A 20549-nucleotide genomic window follows, 5' to 3' on the forward strand; every position below is an offset into this window, starting at 1 on the left:
GACTGTGATGTTTAACAAATCTAAAACAGAATTCTACATGAATGATTCGTAAAGTGTAGTAAGTACTAGTTGTTCTTTCCTACGTTGAACATAATTTTAAGAAAAATGTTGTAATAATTTAAGTTATTATTTTGTAGTAACGAATAAAAATGAAAGCTATGAATTAACCTCATTGGTTGGTTCATACTCATAAACGTCGAACTTGTTCTTTATGGATGTATTAGTGCTACACTAGAAGTAGTTCTTGCAACGGTGCTTGTGATGGTGAGTGATCATAGTGGATAGCATTTACACGCTTGATCACCTATATGCTATCGAAATTATGCTTTTTCATGATATTTATATGCATGCAGTAAACGAAAGTGTTAATTATAATTTAATGACGGATCAGTAAGTACTTTCCGGTTGAACATGTTTTGTTCATGAGAAATATTATCTTCTTATCAAATATGCACTCTTCTGGTAAAGCAATAAAGTTGTTTACTTTTAGCAGCGGATTTGTTTTAGCCAAGTGAGATATCCTACATTTTCAGACAGTTACTAAAATCTTCCGATCCTCAGTAGCTGCCTAACTTAGAACAGAGGCCGTGTTACCTATTAGTACGTCACAATTAAACTTAGTATTCACATTCGTTGCCTTCGACGACTACAACCAGACTTTCATCTTCCAGTCTAAAGTGGGCTAAATAAATATTGTCAGTGTTGTGTTCGCTGTCTTTCTGCGCACGTTGTACGTCAAACGCCCCATGATCATTCCGTTACCAATGAAAGCCTACGTCCGGTATCGGTAGATTCAACCCAACCCATTTACATGACTGAACATTAGATTGAGCCCACTTACTCATTTACAGATAATACTTGTGACTGGTAGCAAATAATCTTACAACGTCGTGTTGGAGTGTGAACTACAGTGACGTATGAGTATGCTTCCAGGGCGCGCACTGATGTATCTATTTGTGGGAGCGCGTGCTACTGCACGTTGTGAGACTGCTCTTCGTGTGCTCGCAGGCGACAAGTTCCGGCTGGTGCTGGCTACGACGCTGCAGGAGGACGGCTACCCGGACAGCGGCGACTGGAACCCGCGCGAGACGGAGGGGTCGCGCGCCGACCGCTTCGAGTACATCATGTACGGCAAGGTGTACCGCATCGAGGGCGACGACGCCGCCACCGAGCCGTCCAGCCGCCTGTGAGTGCATTTCCCGCTGTAGCGCCCTTCAGAATACGTGAGGCACGCTGAGCCAGCTGCTTATTACACCACAGAAACACACTGATTTGTTGAGTTCAGTAGCGCCATGCGCAGTAAAGAAAATCGCGTTCCTGATGCTGCCAGTGTCCAACTGCAATTTGTATTTCCACGACTGATATTATACCAAACGAAATAGTTAGCACAACTGTAACTTCATCAGTATTCACAACGCATTTTAAGTCTATCACGTGCGCGCAATAGACTTGAATATACTGCGTGCAATGAGTCGTATACTTTCTGTTGTATCTCTATACATAAAACTTGCTGACTCACCCTCTGATTCATCTTCGCCTGGCTCAAACCACTAAGCATAGAAACGTGAAATTTGCAGAGGGTGTTGATTTTTATTGTAAGCGTCGTTAAGAACGGGTTCTTCGAAATTTCACCCCTAAGGGGATGAAATAGCGGACGAAAGGTTTTTTTTACTATATCACTATTTATGCAATTTTGAAGCTAAACCTACGAAAACTGGTATTTGGTTTCTCGGTAAGAAATAAAAAAAAGGTGGTTTATGATTTTTGGAAATTTCACTCCTATGAGTGATAAATAGTGGATGAAAGCTTTTTTGAAAATCTTTATTAAAGAACTGCTAAAGTGTTTTTAAGGCTACATCTATGAAAAATGGTATTTCACTTCTCAGTTATTAATTAAAAAAATACTAGTTTCCGTGTTTTTGGAAATTCAGACTCTAAGCTCGTGAAACAGGAGTAAAATGTTTTATGAAAATATTTCATTGTGAAACCATTTTTAAAGCCAAATCTTGGAGAACTGGTTTCTAGTTTCTCGGTTAGGCATGAAAAAAAATATAGTTCATCGCCTCAGCGGGTAAAATAGTAGGCGAAATTTTTTTTTGAAAAGGCATCGTGATTAGAGAACTACTGAATCATTTTTAAAGCTATGAAAATTCGTATTTCACTTCTCGGTTAGATATAAAGAAATAAGTGGTAGGAGATGAAAATTCCTATGGAAATATCACCAAAAGAACGCAAAAGGCACGATTAACAAAAACGCGTGTACTCCGGCTACCATAATCGCCTGTTTGTCAGAACTACATTCTGGAAAGACCATGCTTTTATGACCTTAATTAGAAGGAGCTGGAATTGGTGATAAACATAAAAAAATAGATTAAAGAAAAACAAAAAACTGTGCAGTCTACGTGAACGAAGCAGCGGGCGCTAAGCTAGTTCTACTATAAAATCGTGACTTGTGCCTCGTTGTTCGGTGTATGCTACTGAACTCATGCGTTACCAGAGTGCTCTGTTCAGAATAAATACACATGCAGAAATCAGTTACATCGCTGAAAATAGCGAACAGTTCTCGAAACACCTCAAGTGGATTAGTAAGATATTTGACTGACGTAAGTTTTAATTCAATTTGCACATTCGTTTGATACCTGCTTCAGTAAAGATCGAGACAATACTGCGTGCCAGTGTCGTCGTCGTCCCCCTACACACACACACACACACACACACACACACACACACACACACACACACACACACACACACACACACACGGGCGCGCAGGGAAAAAACATTGGTAACGACGCGACTCACTCGCCGAAGAAGAAATCCGTTATCACTTCTTAAACAGTACTAATTTACAAAAAAATAGCGGTCTCATGATACAAAGGTTTTCTTTTTGCCTTCGGTTGGAATGCAAATCGATTTTGTAACATACCTCTATAAATTCCAGTTAATCCTTAAAATTATGCAAGGTTTTCCTCGACTCAGTGCTGGAAAAAATGGTTCGAGTACGTTGCTGCAGTAGATCACAAAGAACATAAAAAGGTGCAATTACCATGTCACTCTTGGCATGGTGCTTATTGTGTAACATAGTGACGATAATTTCCCCCCCCCCCCCCCAGTTTTTCGGTACCGAGCTCAAGTATAAAAGTTCGAACATGGCCCTGTATTTGTAATCCGATTAGTAAACACGTCATACGTCTTGTAAGCCCGTTTTTCATTTTGTTGGAAGTACTTTTACATACGAATAATCTGAATCATCGACGGCGCACAGGAAAAAACGAGTATTTCCTACGACTCAAAACATTTGTGTATCATCTATTTTTGTAAAGAGGGGCGTGTGTCACGTAGTACAAATTCCTGTTTAGTACCCTGTTTTCGTTGCAGCCGTAGCACCGTGCTATGTGTGGGCCACTCGATTTCTTTTTTAATTATAGGGAAGCTTGAGTAGTTGTTCTCAGTACGTTTGTCGTAGTGTTTACTACTGTAATTAGCCAGCAGTTCTGTGATGATGATGCTCTGTCCAAACCAACCCTCCACGAAGCGCGCAGTTGTCCTCTCATCCATTATTGCATTAACCCCAAGTATGCTGTATCTATCATTGCCGTCATTTTTGTTTTAAGAAAGCGTTTTTGCAAATGAGCTTTCATTTTTCTTACCTAGTTGCATAACATGTCAATGTATTGAAACAGTTGTGCACGAAACTTAGCGAGAATTTACACCGCGACTGTGGAAGGATGCAGCCATAACAGAATATTGTAAAATAATTTTCTTATTTACGATTTACGCTTCTGTTTGGTCACCTGTTTCTACGCCGGAGCGAAGTAGGTGAGCAATTTCGTTTCGAACACTTCGTCGAACGTTCCGTTCTGGATGTGCACGCAAATTCAGTATGTCAGTCTGTATCATTGCATTTGTTTTCCCCTTCATCAAGCAGTGTGATGTGGATAGACAGCTTTGTCTACAACGCTGGAAAGAGACCGTAGTTTGCTAGGAAAAGATGTGAAGAACAAAGGAAACGAAATTTACTTTTATGTGAGACACCCAAAACTTCAACGCTCAGTTGAATTGAGTGATGTGTTTGTGTCGCTACCTGTGGGCGTTGGAATCCAACTTTTCGCCCCACTGTTTGGGGCTGTTTCACGAGTGCTGTCTTCACGCGCGAAGGAACGTTGCAGTCACAGCAGCTCCTCTTGCGCGGGCATTCGGCGATCCAGAAGCAACTGCATACTATAAATACCAGCGAAATCGATTGTCCCCTGTCACCGCCGTGTACGTCTGTGACAAGGAGCGAGTAAGCTGCTGTCGTAAGCGTCTCCTTGGAGACGCTCCCGGCACCTGCTCACCTCGCTCCACAGTGACAGCGGTCAGATTTCTGTTTTCATTTGTTACTCTGAATAATCACAGCTCTTCAGTTTTTGTCAAGTATCGAATGGCGGTAGGCTATAGCCTCTTGAAACAACGGCATACATTGATTCACCTACATCGGTACCTCACACATCACTGTGACGCGCTTGTCAAAGTTTTTTTTGTGCAATGACAATGTTGCTGTCCGTTCGTCCGCGTGTGTGTGTGTGTGTGTGTGTGTGTGTGTGTGTGTGTAATGTCCCACTGTTCGTCATTTAGTTAATTTCATCTTAGCGGCCCTTGCGTGAGCGTAGAGGGCATATTCATCATTGAAAAGGCCTTCTAGTACTTCCGCGAGGTAATCGACGTCTGCCATTCAGGTTGTTCGATATCCCCCCTCCCTATCTCTCTCTCTCTCTCTCTCTCTCTCTCTCTCTCTCTCTCTCTCTCTCACACACACACACACACACACTTACACGCGTTGCCTGTTTAATCTAGCCGCAAGCAAGGCTCACTATACCAACATAGAAAGGTCCCGGCGGAGGTTCGAGTCCTCCCTCGGGCATGGGTGTGTGTGTTTGTCCTTAGGATAATTTAGGTTAAGTAGTGTGTAAGCTTAGGGACTGATGACCTTAGCAGTTAAGTCCCATAAGACTTCACACACATTTGAACATTTTTGAACTAACATAGAAAATCGCAGTAAACAAATCTCTCCATCACTTTACCAAAAATTGACAACGTTTCACATTCGCACACCGTATTGCAAAAACTTCTCGTTTAATGATATACCTAACTTTAAATACTTCGGTTATTTTCGGTCAAGTCCACACACGAGGAAAACTTGAAGCCACAATTGTCACCTGGACTATGAACAGCGCCGGACCTTTAATGTTTTCACTGGTTACCCCTAGTTCTGTAATTGTTATACTTTCAGTATAGAAATGAGAAATAAATGCTTGTGGAAAGAAGACGCAACTGATTTAACTGGAACTGAACAGCGTTACACTGTTGGAAATAACTCCGAAACTGCTGTATGGCGATGGCAACAGATTTACGACCAACCTTAGTCACAAATTGTCGCTGAAACCTTGGGGGAAATGGGAGAGAGTAGCGTTATTGTCTGTGGATTCTAGAGGGAACACTAAAATCTAACTGAACTGACTCGTCGGAATATCGCTTTCTGTTGCTGACGTCTAAGGTGAAATCTTAAAAGTGCAGGGTAGGAGGTTATGTTATTAATTGGGCAAAACTTATTTTAACGAAATAACCAGTAGTAAAATGGCCCCTTGACCTAATTTTTGAATTCACACTGCAGACCTGTATTAGACATACCGTATCTTAAACCAACGATCATGCGAGCATCTGCTTTCGTTCTTCATGCGCGAGTTTCTGAAAGACATTGAATGACATGGCGAAGTGGGTTGTGTGCACCTTGATATTCATAAGAGTTAGATTGTCATATCGGCTTCTGCAACAGCAGATACCTTCAACATTCACAGAATTGTGAACGGATCAACTTAAGAGGAAGACAGTAGAATGTATCTTGGACTGAGCGTTAACAACAATTAGACAAATTATTTTATTCATGATGATTTGAGAACACTGCGGCTGTTTCACCAAAGAAAAGGCTGCAACCAGCCGTAATAATTATTTTCGCAGCTGAGCCCAATATGTGACGACAGCGAGTATTGCTTGTAAAAAATTAACTTTTTTGTTTTCAGGAGGAGTTTTTCTCTATACTTTAAATCCGAACGTTTTCGGATAGCTTTACCATTACTCTTATTGATACTGAATGAAACAACAAGTTTACTGAAACTTCCTTTACAGCCTTGTCCGACGGGAATCGTCGACGCTTCAAGGTGTTTTTTAAGGGGCCGAAGGCGTGATAATCGCGTGGGGAGAGACAGGACTACAGGGCGGGTGCTCGAATGTCTCCCACTTGATTTGGCGAAACTTCTGTATTAGGTAATTTGCGACATGGGGACGTGGATTATGATGAAGCGGAAGCACCCCTTGGCGCAGCATTCCACAACGGTTGTCTTCGACAGACGCGCTGCCGCATACACATTCGTCATTCTCCGATGGATGTCTACCGGTGTCTATTGGCAGGCAAGTAAAGAATTACAGCATGTTGGTTCTGTTTGAACGCATTTGGTAATAAAGTCGTCATAGTTCGTTTCCTCATTTACCGCATGAACATCGGAAAGACGTGAATGCCACATAAATCTCATGCCTGCCTGTCGGTGCTTATATATCCGCAACGGAGTCCAGTCGCGTTCAATATACGCTGCAACAACACCCTTAGACGGAAGCTTTTTGACCTTCCCTTATATTTCACGTTGCATTTCGGAGGTTTAAACCTGCAGTATAAAATGGAGTTATATGACATGTAAGTGTTGTCTTAGTGCCTTAGGTTGCTGTAAAGTCTTATCTCCAATGCTCGCAGGCTCCGTTTTATGTCGTGTCATGTCGCACACCTCAACACGCTTTGTAAAACTGAAGGGGGCACTTACGGAGTATGGAACCATAATTTATTTAAAGGAATGTTGTGATTTACACTGCCACATGCCTTCGATGACAGATCATAAAGACCGAGCGAGGTGGCGCAGTGGTTAGACACTGGACTCGCATTCGGGAGGACGACGGTTCAATCCCACGTCCGGCCATCCTGATTTAGGTTTTCCGTGATTTCCCTAAATCACTCCAGGCAAATGCCGGGATGGTTCCTCTGAAAGGGCACGGCCGACTTCCTTCCCCATCCTTCCCTAATCCGATGAGACCGATGACCACGCTGTCTGGTCTCCTTCCCCAAACCAACCAACCAACAGATCATAAAGTATAGCAGTAGCCTGCAATTTAGTGCTGAATGAATCACGTATGTTACCACTATATGTGTAAATAGCCTTCTCAATATCCGGAACCCTTTAGAAATCTAAACTGTGACATTGTATAAGCCAATAGCATATTACCTTTTCTAAAATCTTCTAGAATGCTGACAAAAGAAAAACTGGACAGAATTTCGACGGTAATTCATTATCGCCTTTGTTATACAAAGCTGATATCCACCATTAAGGAAAAGTTCCACTGATAAATAACTGTTTACACAAATAACTTAGAATGTTGCTAAACCAGAACTAATTTTTTTAAATTAATTTTATCATAACTATTACAATTTAAAGACTTTATGGTGGACAGTACTTCTGCTAGTATAGTGAACATCATATTCCTATAACTGAACGTATTTGTAATAGGTGGTCTGAGATATTTCGTAGCAACATCTACCGGTCCTGACACAACAATCTTTCAAGTAACAGTTATGAAATGCGTGTTAAAAAGTTTTAAAATTCCACACACCTGCTACCAGTGTATCTTTTACTCATAATACTAACTGTACCTCTTCATCCCTGGTTTTACCAGGCTCCTCAGACTTTAGTGTAATCCGGGTTTCTTTTTTTTTTGGGGGGGGGGGGGGAACAGCTTTCAAATAAGGAGTTTCTTAAAATATCAGTTTTTGGAATGCTGGCTAATCCCTTGAGCTCAGATGTAGTTAATTTTGTGTTCTGATCAGTATTAACGTTTAACAAGAGGAAGTGCATGTTAATGTCTGACACCATTGACTCTGGGTTTTGGATAAAATTTTGTTCGCTAGCCCTTTGTATTACGGTGATGTCTACGGCTATTTTTCAGCAATTTGGTACATTAGTTGGGAAAGTCATTTTAGGAAATATTTAAATGATGATATTATTGGCTGCAATAAATTCGTATTGGAATTGTTCTTAAGAAAATCTACATTGAAATCTCCACTAATAATTTTTTTTCTATCAACTTGGCCAATAAAATTTAAAGCTGCTTTATGAACAAATTAAAACACATGCAGGTGTTCTGTATACACTTACTATTACAAAGGATTTATTATGAAATTCTGTTACCCATGCTTATATAAGCTGTTCTGAGAAAAATTTATGAATGAATGTATATGTTCTTAAATTTATAACAGTTCCAAATGAATGTGGTAACTTCTCCTTTCTACATTCCTGCTCTTCAGAAGTGAGATGCTAGCCAAATCCTGTAACAATTAACACATCTACAGGGTGTTACAAAAAAGGACGGCCAAACTTTCAGAAAACATTCCTCACACACAAAGAAAGAAAATATGTTATGTGGACATGTGTCCGGAAACGCTTACTTTCCATGTTAGAGCTCATTTTATTACTTCTCTTTAAATCACATTAATCATGGAATGGAAACACACAGAAACAGAACGTACCACCGTGACTTCAAACACTGTTACAGGAAATGTTCAAAATGTCCTCCGTTAGCGAGGATACATGCATCCACCCTCCGTCGCATGGAATCCCTGATGCGCTGATGCAGCCCAGGAGAATGGCGTATTGTATCACAGCCGTCCACAATACGAGCACGAAGAGTCTCTACATTTGGTACCGGGGTTGCGTAGACAAGAGCTTTCAAATGCCCCCATAAATGAAAGTCAAGAGGGTTGAGGTCATGGGAGCGTGGGGGCCATGGTATTGGTCCGCCTCTACCAATCCATCGGCCACCGAATCTGTTGTTGAGAAGCGTACGAACACTTCGACTTAAATGTGCAGGAGCTCCATCGTGCATGAACCACATGTTGTGTAGTACTTGTAAAGGCACATGTTCTAGCAGCACAGGTAGAGTATCCCGTATAAAATCATGATAACGTGCTCCATTGAGCGTAGGTGGAAGAACATGGGGCCCAGTCAAGACATCACCAACAATGCCTGCCCAAACGTTCACAGAAAATCTGTGTTGACGTGATTGCACAATTGCGTGCGGATTCTCGTCAGCCCACACATGTCGATTGTGAAAATTTAAAATTTGATCACGTTGGAATGTTGCCTTATCCGTAAAGAGAACATTTGCACTGAAATGAGGATTGACACAATGTTGGATGAACCATTCGCAGAAGTGTACCCGTGGAGGCCAATCAGCTGCTGATAGTGCCTGCACACGCTGTACATGGTACGGAAACAACTGGTTCTCCCGTAGCACTCTCCACACAGTGACGTGGTCAACGTTACCTTGTACAGCAGCAACTTCTCTGACGCTGACATTAGGGTTATCGTCAACTGCACGAAGAATTGCCTCGTCCATTGCAGGTGTCCTCGTCGTTCTAGGTCTTCCCCAGTCGCGAGTCATAGGCTGGAATGTTCCGTGCTCCATAAGACGCCGATCAATTGCTTCGAACGTCTTCCTGTCGGGACACCTTCGTTCTGGAAATCTGTCTCGATACAAACGTACCGCGCCACGGCTATTTCCCCGTGCTAATCCATACATCAAATGGGCATCTGCCAACTCCGCATTTGTAAACATTGCACTGACTGCAAAACCACGTTCGTGATGAACACTAATCTGTTGGTGCTACGTACTGATGTGCTTGATGCTAGTACTGTAGAGCAATGAGTCGCATGTCAACACAAGCACCGCAGTCAACATTACCTTCCTTCAATTGGGCCAACTGGCGGTGAATCGAGGAAGTACAGTACATACTGACGAAACTAAAATGAGCTCTAACATGGAAATTAAGCGTTTCCGGACACATGTCCACATTACATCTTTTCTTTATTTGTGTGTGAGGAATGTTTCCTGAAAGTTAGGCCGTACCTTTTTGTAACACCCTGTATACCCGAGGGCAGATTATCGGCTGGGTTTGATAACTCGAATTCATCAATGCAAATTAATTCATTAATTTTACTTCTTAATCCTCGAATATTTTGATGCACTAAAGATGTTTGTAGTGCAGTAGTACACCAGAATTGTATTGTTTAGCTCCTTTCTCAGTCATACTTTGTTTCAATTCTGATCTCTTACGATTAGCCGGTCGGTGTGGCCGCGCGGTTCTAGGCGCTTCAGTCTGGAACCGCGCGACTGCTACGGTCGCAGGTTCGAATCCTGCCTCGGGCATGGGTGTGTGTGATGTTCTTAGGTTAGTTAGGTTTAAGTAGTTCTAAGTTCTAGGGGACTGATGACCTCAGATGTTAAGTCCCATAGTGCTCAGAGCCATTTGAACCATTTTTGGCCAGAGCCACAATCTGTATGAAATAAATTTCTCATATTGTGAACTTGTTTTCCGTAGGCAGTCACAAGGTTAAAAAAAATTATTTTGTGTATACTTTGCAGCCTTTCCACAAATACTGCCGCAACTCTTGATTGCGGGTTTACTTCCGTTGATAAAGGGCAGCGTATTTAAATTGTGGAGTGAGAAATAATAGATCGAAATGAATGAACTAACTTTAATTTCGCGATGGACAGAGGGGATGTGGAAATGTTCAGTCTTCTTAAGTAGCATAGAAGTTTTTCAAAACTCACCAAAAACTCAGTTCCCATGAGCTTCACTTCCCAATTATTTGTAGAGTCGGAGTCTGGAAAGCAGATCCAGGCCAACAAAGAAGACTGTCTTCAACATGGACCCCAGAATCTCTAAAATGATTGTCTGGTGTGCCTGAAATACTGTGACTACGATGGTTGTCGGATTGAAATGTGCCAGTTGTCTCGGAACTTTGGGATCAAAGTGGTGGAAGATTCCAGACTGTTCAGAGATGAGGCACCAGTGGTCGGAAATCAATGTTTCAGGCGGTACGATATTTTGAATGGGCAATGATGTGAGCCACGCGTTTATAGACTACTCTTGTGGTGTTCCTGGCGTGCCATGTTCACAAACAATACGCAGTATTCTGCGATGTTTCAACTGCGGATTTTTTAATTTTGTGTTTGAGATCGTAGTGAAAGCAAGAGGAACTGTTTGTGTCATTGTACAATAAACACGAGAAAACTTTCGGAGGATGTGGCAGAATATTAGTCACCACTGTAATGCGTGTTTGGAAATTGGTGGTAGTTGCTTTGAACTGCTGCTATAGGTTGTCGTTGTTGCTATACGGTGTAAGCTGTTAGAAAAGAACTGCATAGTTATTTCAGACTTAGTTCGTTATCTCAAAGTGCTCGGTTTAGGATTGTAACCATAACTCCTGCTGTGTTGGCAGAAGAGCCAACACCGTATTGCTAGAGGAGGCCAAAATGCACGCGTTTAATTACACGCAGACTGTCGTGAGGTCTGGAACAGGTCAGAGAAATGAGAACTTAGAAAAACGGACGCAGTTGCTGTAATACTTAACTTTAATCCATAATTGGAGTACATCGCTCTTGACGGTACATTAATATGCTCAATATAAACTGGTAATGGCGCCTTGCTAGGTCGTAGCAAATGACGTAGCTGAAGGCTGTGCTAACTATCGTCTCGGCAAATGAGAGCTATGAACGTCGGCTGTACAACTCTCTAGACCTGCCGTGTGGTGGTGCTCGGTCTGCAATCACTGACAGTGGCGACACGCGGGTCCGACGTATACTAACGGACGGCGGCCGATTTAAAGGCTACCACCTAGCAAGTGTGGTGTCTGGCGGTGACACCACAACTCCCATCCCCGATTCTTTAAAGGAGCGCACTCCCCTGTTTAAAAAGCTTCAAACGTCTGAATACTTCACAAAGGAGTTAATCTGTTGAGCATTGGACGTTAAGAATGTAAGTGAGAAAAAGTGTAGAGAAGGTGTGAAACTAAGTTTAAAGTTTACTGGAAGTTGTAAAGTGCTCTACATTCCAAACAGTGAATGAGTGTACTCTGTGTAATTTGCGCTCCTCTTTAAACAAATGTTAATTTTTCACGCATTTCAGTATTTATGGCGTCATATGCCCTAAAACACCTGTCGTGCATTTTTCATCATCTTTTCGGGGGGGGGGGAGGGGGGGGGGCAGGGAATCAGCGAGAAAATGTTTCCCAAAGTTTGAAATCAGATGTAATGTTTTTTGGAAGTTGCTAAATGCGCTCGCTCTTAACGACAGCATTTTAATTGTTTCAAATTCGGTCAATAATTATATGAAAGACTGAAAATAAAGTTTTTGTTGTCCTAGTTAGCCGTTAGGGTAGGCAGCCAAAAACTGAGACCCTGCACTATGGACTGGGTTAGCCGTTTAGTAACATGGATACCGTGTATGTGGTAATTTTGACGGTGAAGGCTTTGAGAGACCCCATGCAGACTATAAAAATGCTTTCATAAATGAAAATGCCCAAAAGCAGATTTCGCCTAACCCCCCACCCCCGCCGCCGCTCCGCCCCACCTTCGGTTCTTGGAACTACATTCACGTGAGACACCCGTAGTAAGAGTTGAGGTTTCTGCCACCCTGTCGCTCGCTTCGCTTGGATTGTGGTTGCGAAAACTGGACCCCTTTCTGCTGCTTAAACCGGACCCGTTAGTTTTTCATGATTATTAAAGATTTATGTATTAGAGCACACTCTTATTCTAGAATTCTTTTGCAGATTCTAAGAGGATAATGGGAATGTTAATCAAAGAAATTTGAGTTCGTCCAAAATTTGCTAAAGCTTTCAGCGCTGTTAAGAAGAAGATGGGTTGGGAAAAGGTCAGTAAACAGTTTAACGTTCCAAAAACAACACTTAAGAGGCTGGCAAAAACAAAATAAGCATACTTAAAACTGTGGGTAAAGATCTTGATGTGCTCATTTGATATTGTCTTGCTATGGAAACTTCTTTCTTTTGGTCTTACTCGTAATGACTTGCGAAAAATGGCCGTACAGTTAGCAGATAGGAATAACATTGAACAGCGCCCTTTCAAAGATGAAACTGCTGGTGAAAGGTGGATTAGTGTTTTTCCTAAACGTCACAAAACCAAACTGTCAGAAAGAAAGCCTCGAGGAACATCCCATAACAGGGCTATTGGGCTCAGCAACGGAACCATGTAGAAATTCTATAAGGTAGAACCTATATCCAATAATTCTATAACCCTGTGGAAGTCCTTATATTCTGCCAACTTTGAAAGTAGATAGTTTTCTCAAATTTACTACCTTTTCCCATGATTTTGTGCTATTTGCTTGTTTTTAGAAGGGGTCCGATATAGATAACTATTTTTCGAATTCGCTAAATGTAAGATTTTCGTAAATTTATTTTCATTAAAAGTTTTTATGATATTGTCTGAGTAAAATGTAAATGTGCATAACAATGTAAATACTGATGTTTTTAAAACATAATTTTTTACTGTTTTTATTTATTTTTTTAATAAAATGGTGGCTCGCTTTTGGCGCTTTCCTCTACTAATTACTGAATGTAGCTCGTGCTAAAGAATGGCCCATAACCGACATCATTATGACTGGCAGCTATCAAGTGAATTTCATTTATTTTCTATTTATTTGTAGACTGTGCGGTACTGGTAATCATAACCTAGACACAACGTAAACGAATAGCGTCCGATTTTGCTGTATTTAGACGACCCTTTCTTTTCAGCAGAACGCTTGATTGTTACTAAAATGTTCAATTGGGTAAGTGCTTGGGCAATTAGATGAAGTAGTCTATGAAGACGAAATTGATATCGAGGTCATAGTGGTGGGATGTGGATTCCGTTATTACAGTGAGGACTCTGCCGCATATCGCGCTCATGAACTGTCACCTGTCAAAAGAATTTGAGAGTTTTTTAGTGTTGTAAGTAAATCATGGGAGAAAAGCGAGTCACATTCGTACCGTGCAGGGCATGTTTATATCTATCGATGTTACGGATTGTACAGATAGCAGTCCCAATTGCCATGAGAAGAAATGCCAGACTGTATCCAAGGCGTTGAAATGCTTCGTTATTTGCTTAAAGGATTACAGCTTTAATTTCGAACTGTAACTCACTCTGCTGTATTACCAACGCAGATTTACCATCGTAGTTCTTAAGAAGCTTGCTACCAGGTCCGTGCCAAAAACTTGATAGACCAACACTCTGGACTCGTTTCTTCTCGGAAATAACGTTGGCTCATCGCCAAGTTCCAAACCAGAGCGTACTGATTCTGCTGTTCAGGAAAGGGAATCTCAATGCGCGATAGTTGTGTATTTTTGCGAGATGCGAAATTACTCGTCACACATTTAAATGCAGCTTTTGCTACTTTTTTGCTTTTGTTTGTGTGTTAGAAATATGACATTATTGTGAATTTACTAACAGCGAAGTACATGCTAAACTATTGGTATATAGCTTCTGTGAAAACTGTGGATCTCGATGATTAACTGGCAGTGAAGTAATAATGTGCACATTGAAACATCAGCTTAACATTTTGAATAAAATAAAGTTTCATGACTTTACGCATGTGTACAATACAACTGTCACGTATATCTGTGATATTGGGTGGCCCACAGACATCATCATGGGTAAACGCCGCAAGGCCTGTCCATTGCTTCGTACGGTCCAGAACAGCTCTCAGATACTGTTGGAATACCATCCCGGGTGTGGTCAAGACACCTCCCAGTGTGCAGTCCCTGTTTTTAATACAATCTAAAAGTTGCCCAGACACACCTGGTAAGTTGCCCCTCAAATTTTTCTTTGCTGGTGAAATGATTTAAGATCGCTAGCTAAACTCCGATCAGAAGCTAAGACAAATAATACTACACTGCCTGGAAAAAGCTTTTCTCTACTAAAAGATATTATAGATACATGCACTGTATCGGGTTTTTGCGTGTTGTATCAATTGTCTATTTGTTCCTTCACTTGCCTGTTTAGTATTCGATTTGTGGACATTTTATTGACACACGAGCGAAACACTTCTTTTGGGCTTAGCATTAGCGTAATGGGAACCGGACCGATAAAACATGTAATAATGGTTCCAAGTCTACATTTATCCTCCGCTACAAGCTACCATACTGCGCATTTCTGTGTGTGTGTGTGTGTGGGGGGGGGGGGGGGGGGGTTACGACTGTTTGTACGTCAATATATAAGGCCCAATTTTTCTAACTCTAAATTAAGTGCTTGGAAAAACACATGTAACATTGAACATTTTTCAACAAATTTATGGAGTGTTTGCATTTGGACAAGGGATGTTATAAGGAGACGCACATTGCCTACGAAGGAACTAAAGTGCGATCTACCCAACAATGAGTATTAGTGAAGATCTTGTAGACTGCGAGCCCCAAAGAACGAAAATTATCTTGTAGGAAGGTACACAGAGGAGTTTTTTTCTACGTGATAAGTGTGCTTAACACCAAATCGTTGGAGACGTGCGGAAAAAACTCCAGCTCTAGAAGTTACAGGAATAACGAGAATCTGCCCTCGTAAATGCTTTGTTTTAAGATTATTACCCTCCGCACAGTGACAACAGTGGAACAGTTAGAAACAGAACAGTGGAGTAAGGGGGTGGGGTGGTGTGCTTGCACAGGCATATTGTTTGTATTCATTCTTTTGCTCAGTACCGACTGCATTAGGAAATGAAATCGGTCATATTGGTACTATGCAGCATCCGCCAAGCACTGCACTTTAGTTTGCGGCTTATATACTGACGAGCCAAATATCACGACCACGTGCTTGATATTGCAGTATGTTGATAATTATTACTTTGGGACCGTCGAATCGAAACTGAAATCGAAACTCAATAAAACACAATTTTTGTGAAATACTCATTTCGCCTTTATTATTTGCAAATAATCTTCAGTGACCTGGAATATGTGCATAGTTTTGTTTATACTATTTAGCATCCATTTAGGACGTTGTATTTTCGTTATGACAGTTCGTCACATGCTTTTCTATGATGTAGTAATAAATTAAGGTTCTACTCAGAGATTTCGTGGCTGTACATGCGGAACCTGGGTGCTTCTTCTGATAAATGCCATCCGGAATGCCCTTTTTTGCACTCACGGCATTATAAAGTGAAAAAATTTAATGTTACGTTTTGCATGGCGCTGAATGTTATTGCCAACTACTGACTGTGTTTTTGTAGTGTGTGTGAACAGGCTTTTGTTTTTGGTATGATTATGTAAAGGTGGCTATTTGTTTCGTTTTGAAAGTGTATGGAGCCTGTACAAATGGAACGTTTTTTATCTTCTTGTTTCATTTATTAAGTTTAGTGGAGTGTCTGTATTGTGTTTGTGCTTGTTTATCAGATGTTTTTGTGTCAGCAATGGCGTTCTGGATGTGGTAGTTTTGGTGCATTTGTGTAAGGCATTTGTCGTGGTTGTCTATTCTGTATGTTTTCGAGTAATTTTCCATGTTTTTAGGATGGTGGTTTCGGTGTTTTAAGTGCTCTGCTAATGTGGAATGGTTTGTGTCATACCCTCAGTATCTAATGTGTGCTTTGTACCATGTTTTAAAATTATTACTTACATTGCCTATGTATACTGCATCAAAACTTTGACATTCAGGTGTGTGTATTTCTGATCCCTGGAATTTGTCCCTCTTGGTGGTTGGCTAGCTTTAGTTTGATCAGAGGGTTTGCACAGCTTTATACGCTATTTCGAAGCCTCGTTTTCTTAGTATATTTGCCACTCGCCGTGTTAATTTGCGTGAGTAATCCATAGTGGGCCATCCGCTTCTTTTCTATATTGTGTTGTCATTGTGTATGTGTTTTGTGTGTATTTGTGGGTTTCGTGTTTGTGAATTTTCCTGCATTCTGGATAGGTTGGATGAGTTGTGTTCGTTATGTATTTGTGTTTTGATTTTTTTAGTGAGTCTGTGTACTACATACTCTGTCATACATACTGCCATACCCTTTGGCCCTAGCAATTTGTATATCACTTTTTCATAGTTGCTCTTGTTGAGTGAAATCATGTTTATTCCATATTACACGTGTCTAAGTGCCACAAGCTTTTGGTTGTGGGGATGATTAGATGTGTAATTTATAATTGTGTTTGTGACCATTGGTTTTCACAAGCTATTAATGGTATGTTTGCCATTTTCCTTGTTATTGTTTAATCAAGAAAATTTATACATCTTTCATCAGTGATTATCTTCTCAGATGTTTAATTTTCTAAATGACTAATAAAAATATTGGCTAAATTTTCTGACATTGAGGATCCCGTGGGTAACAATAGTCATTCTCAAACTGGAAGTAGTTTTGTTCAGTTATCAATTTGAGAATAGTTGTTACTTCTGTTATTGCTTCGGCAATGAGGTTGCTGTGGGATGTGAGATTTCGTTCTATGGTTTTTGTTTCTGCCACAGGGATGGAGGAGTACATGTTTTATAAGTGAAATGAACTCGATGGTGCTCTGTGTGGCACCCGTATATTCTGTTAGGTCTCCCGTTTTTATCACTATTCTATTTCTTTTCTATGTTGTAGATCTTTATGATCAGCTTTTGGACATGTTTAGCCATGTGGTACGTTGGAGCTTTCCTTAAATTTATAACTACTGTCATTGGTGTGTTGTGTTCGTGTATTTTGGGTTGGCTGCGGAGTGTTCATCCTTGTGGATTCGCCGCGTGGTCTGAAGCGTCTTGTCACGGTCCGCGCGGCGCCCGCCATCTGAGGCTCGAGAGTCCTGCCTCGGGCATGGGTTGGGTGTGTGTTATCAGCGTAAATTAGTTTAAGTTAGATTAAGTAGTGTGTAGGCTTAGGGGCCAATGACCTTACCACAAATTCCCATTTCCTTGTGGGTTTTTCAGTGTTATGAGACATTTCTGTTTATCAGTGAATGCATATTCAATGCTTTTAAGTGTTCATTTCCGATTTGCCTGAAATCGAGTGGTTGGGTCTGATTTCCTTTTTTTTTTGTATGGAACTGGCTTTTCTTGGTTTTTGCGATGTATTGTTCTTTGTCCAGAAGTATTGTTAAATTTCCCTTTCCTACTGTCATTATAATAATGTATTCAGTTCATTCACTTTTCTTTCAACGTTTTCAAGGTGGCTGCTTCATTGTTGTTGTTCTTCTTACTGTGTGTCTGCTGTGTTTCTTTTATAATTGTTTGTTGCTCTTCACATGTAAGGATGTGTTCTCTTTTTACTATGAGATTTTCTGTATATTGGTTGTTAAACCTACTGTTGATGCGGTGTTTCAACCCCTTCTGAAAGAGCAGTTTATCTTTGTCGTGATGTTCTGCCTCTGTCAAGTTTACTAAAGGTGGGTGAAATGTGTGTTGACGTTGTTCTCGTTCCAAATGTAAATGTATGGTTGTGTCTTTTTTGTTGCTAGTTTCATTATTTTCTGTTTCTAGTTGCTTTGTATATATTTCACAACTGTGTGTACAACATTCAGTTTTTTTTTCTGTTAGTGCCTTGAGGACTGTAGGATTTCCCATGTGCTGTGCTAACTCTAAATGAGTCACATAAAGCATCATATTCAGGTACTGTTCTGTGAATATAACACGTTAATACCCAATACCTTCGCCGGCCGCGGTGGTCTCGCGGTTCTAGGCGCTCAGTCCGGAACCGCGCGACTGCTACGGTCGCAGGTTCGAATCCTGCCTCGGGCATGGATGTGTGTGATGTCCTTAGGTTAGTTAAGTTTAAGTAGTTCTAAGTTCTAGGGGACTGATGACCACAGATGTTAAGTCCCATAGTGCTCAGAGCCATTTGAACGAACCCAATACCTTCCTGCATATGATTTCGACTTTTGTGCCATTGTAGAACTGTTTTTCACCTTTACATTAATGTAACGTGTAATTAGGTTGTTCCTCTTACGGGGTTTTGTTGAATTTTATATGCTGTGTCGTCTTATGGCGCCTCAGGTGTATTTTCTTGAAATCGTTTTATATGTTGACGGGGAATGCTTGACATTGCTGTAGTAACAAGTTTAAGAAAATACATCTAACGCCCGCAAGGCAGTAAAGTACATACAAGTAAACAAAATTTGCAGGAAGAACAACTTAACTCCAAGTTACATTAATGTAAATATTAGAAACAGTTGTACAATGGCACGAAAGTTGAAATCATATACAGAAAGGTATTCGTATTAAACGAAATTAATATGCTGTATTAGAACAGCACCTGAATATGATACTTTGGGAGACTCATTTAGAGTTAACGCAGCACGTAGATAATTGTACAGTCCTCATGGCCTGTTTAAAAACCTGAAAGAGAGAGAACTACACAAGAAACATAGACTGCTCTTGGTAGCAAGAAGGGTTGAAACAATGTATTAACAGCAAGTTTCACAACCAGAGCATGGAAAATCTAGTAGTAGAAACAGATGATGTCCTTACAGTTGAAGAACAACAAACAGTTGTGAAATAAACGTGGGACTAACAAGACAATTAGCCAAAGAAGTCAATAAAACAGACACAGCAGAAACAAAATAAGAACTACACAGAAGCAGGCACCATGAAAATGTTGACACAATAGTTAGTAACCAATTAATTTATAATAACGAGAGCAAACGAGGGAAATGCAACAGTACTTATGGACAAAGAACAATACATCATAAAAACCAAAGCATACATAATACCAATTCTATACATAAACGGAAACCAGAAGCAGCCACTCGTTTTCAGGCAAATCGGTAACGCACACTTAAAAATATTGAACACACACACACTCACTGATAAACATAAAATACTTCATAAAACATCCCACAAGGACCGACACTCTAAAGCCAACCAAAGATACACAAAAACGATACACCAATGACAGAAGTTACAAATTGCAGAAAAGCCCCAACGTATCACATGGCCAAACATATCCAAAAGATAATCACAGAACACCGTAAGATACAGGGTGACGCAGACAAAAGTAGCCCGTGTAAGTACAAAGGAAATGCAGTGAAATTACAGAAATGAAGAGCTGAAATGGACTCATCATTTATTTACAATGAAAAATACATTTATAGAAGATGTTGAAAGTGACCCACAGTAACATCAATACACAGATGTTCACATCTAAGCATATTGGGCTATCGATGGCGGCCGCTTCGCGGCTGATGTATTTCAGTTCCTGTATTGTGCATAGATTTGTTTCATAGACTTTACTCTTGAAGTGTCCGCTTAGGGAAAAAATCACATGTTGTTAGACCCAGCGAACGTAATGACCATAAATGTTTGCTGACAGTTTGTTTCTCAGTGAAGACATCATGGGCTGGTTCCAGAGATACCTTAGACGAGTGTCATGTTGCCCCATCTTGCTGCAAGAAGCATTATTGTCTTTAACATTCAGTGAGTTGAGCACAAAATGTATCAAAAATTTCCGTATATACTGGGTGATCAAAAAATCAGTATAAATTTGAAAACTGAATAAATCAAGGAATAATGTAGATAGAGAGGTACAAATTGACATACATGCTTGGAATGACATGGGGTTTTATTAGAACAAAAAAAAAATACAAAAGTTCAAAAAATGTCCGACAGATGGCGCCTCATCTGATCAGAATAGCAATAATCAGTATAACAAAGTAAGAAAAAGCAAAGATGACATTCTTTACAGAAAATGCTCAATATGT

The 20549-nt window shown here is 40.6% G+C and overlaps 1 protein-coding gene across 3 annotated transcripts in view; it reads left to right on the forward strand.

Moving 5' to 3' along the window:
• The window catches only part of LOC126257400 (DNA-directed RNA polymerases I, II, and III subunit RPABC3), a 509897-nt gene that overhangs the window by 415488 nt on the left and 73860 nt on the right, over positions 1-20549 (forward strand). For all 3 annotated transcript variants that reach the window (XM_049955560.1, XM_049955561.1, XM_049955563.1), the window contains exon 3: positions 1009-1186. In XM_049955560.1, coding sequence (XP_049811517.1) covers positions 1009-1186 — 178 coding nt within the window. The remainder of the gene's footprint in view (positions 1-1008; positions 1187-20549) is intronic.

The sequence above is a fragment of the Schistocerca nitens genome, chromosome 1, assembly GCF_023898315.1.
Source record: "Schistocerca nitens isolate TAMUIC-IGC-003100 chromosome 1, iqSchNite1.1, whole genome shotgun sequence".
Classification (NCBI taxonomy): Eukaryota; Metazoa; Arthropoda; class Insecta; order Orthoptera; family Acrididae; genus Schistocerca; species Schistocerca nitens.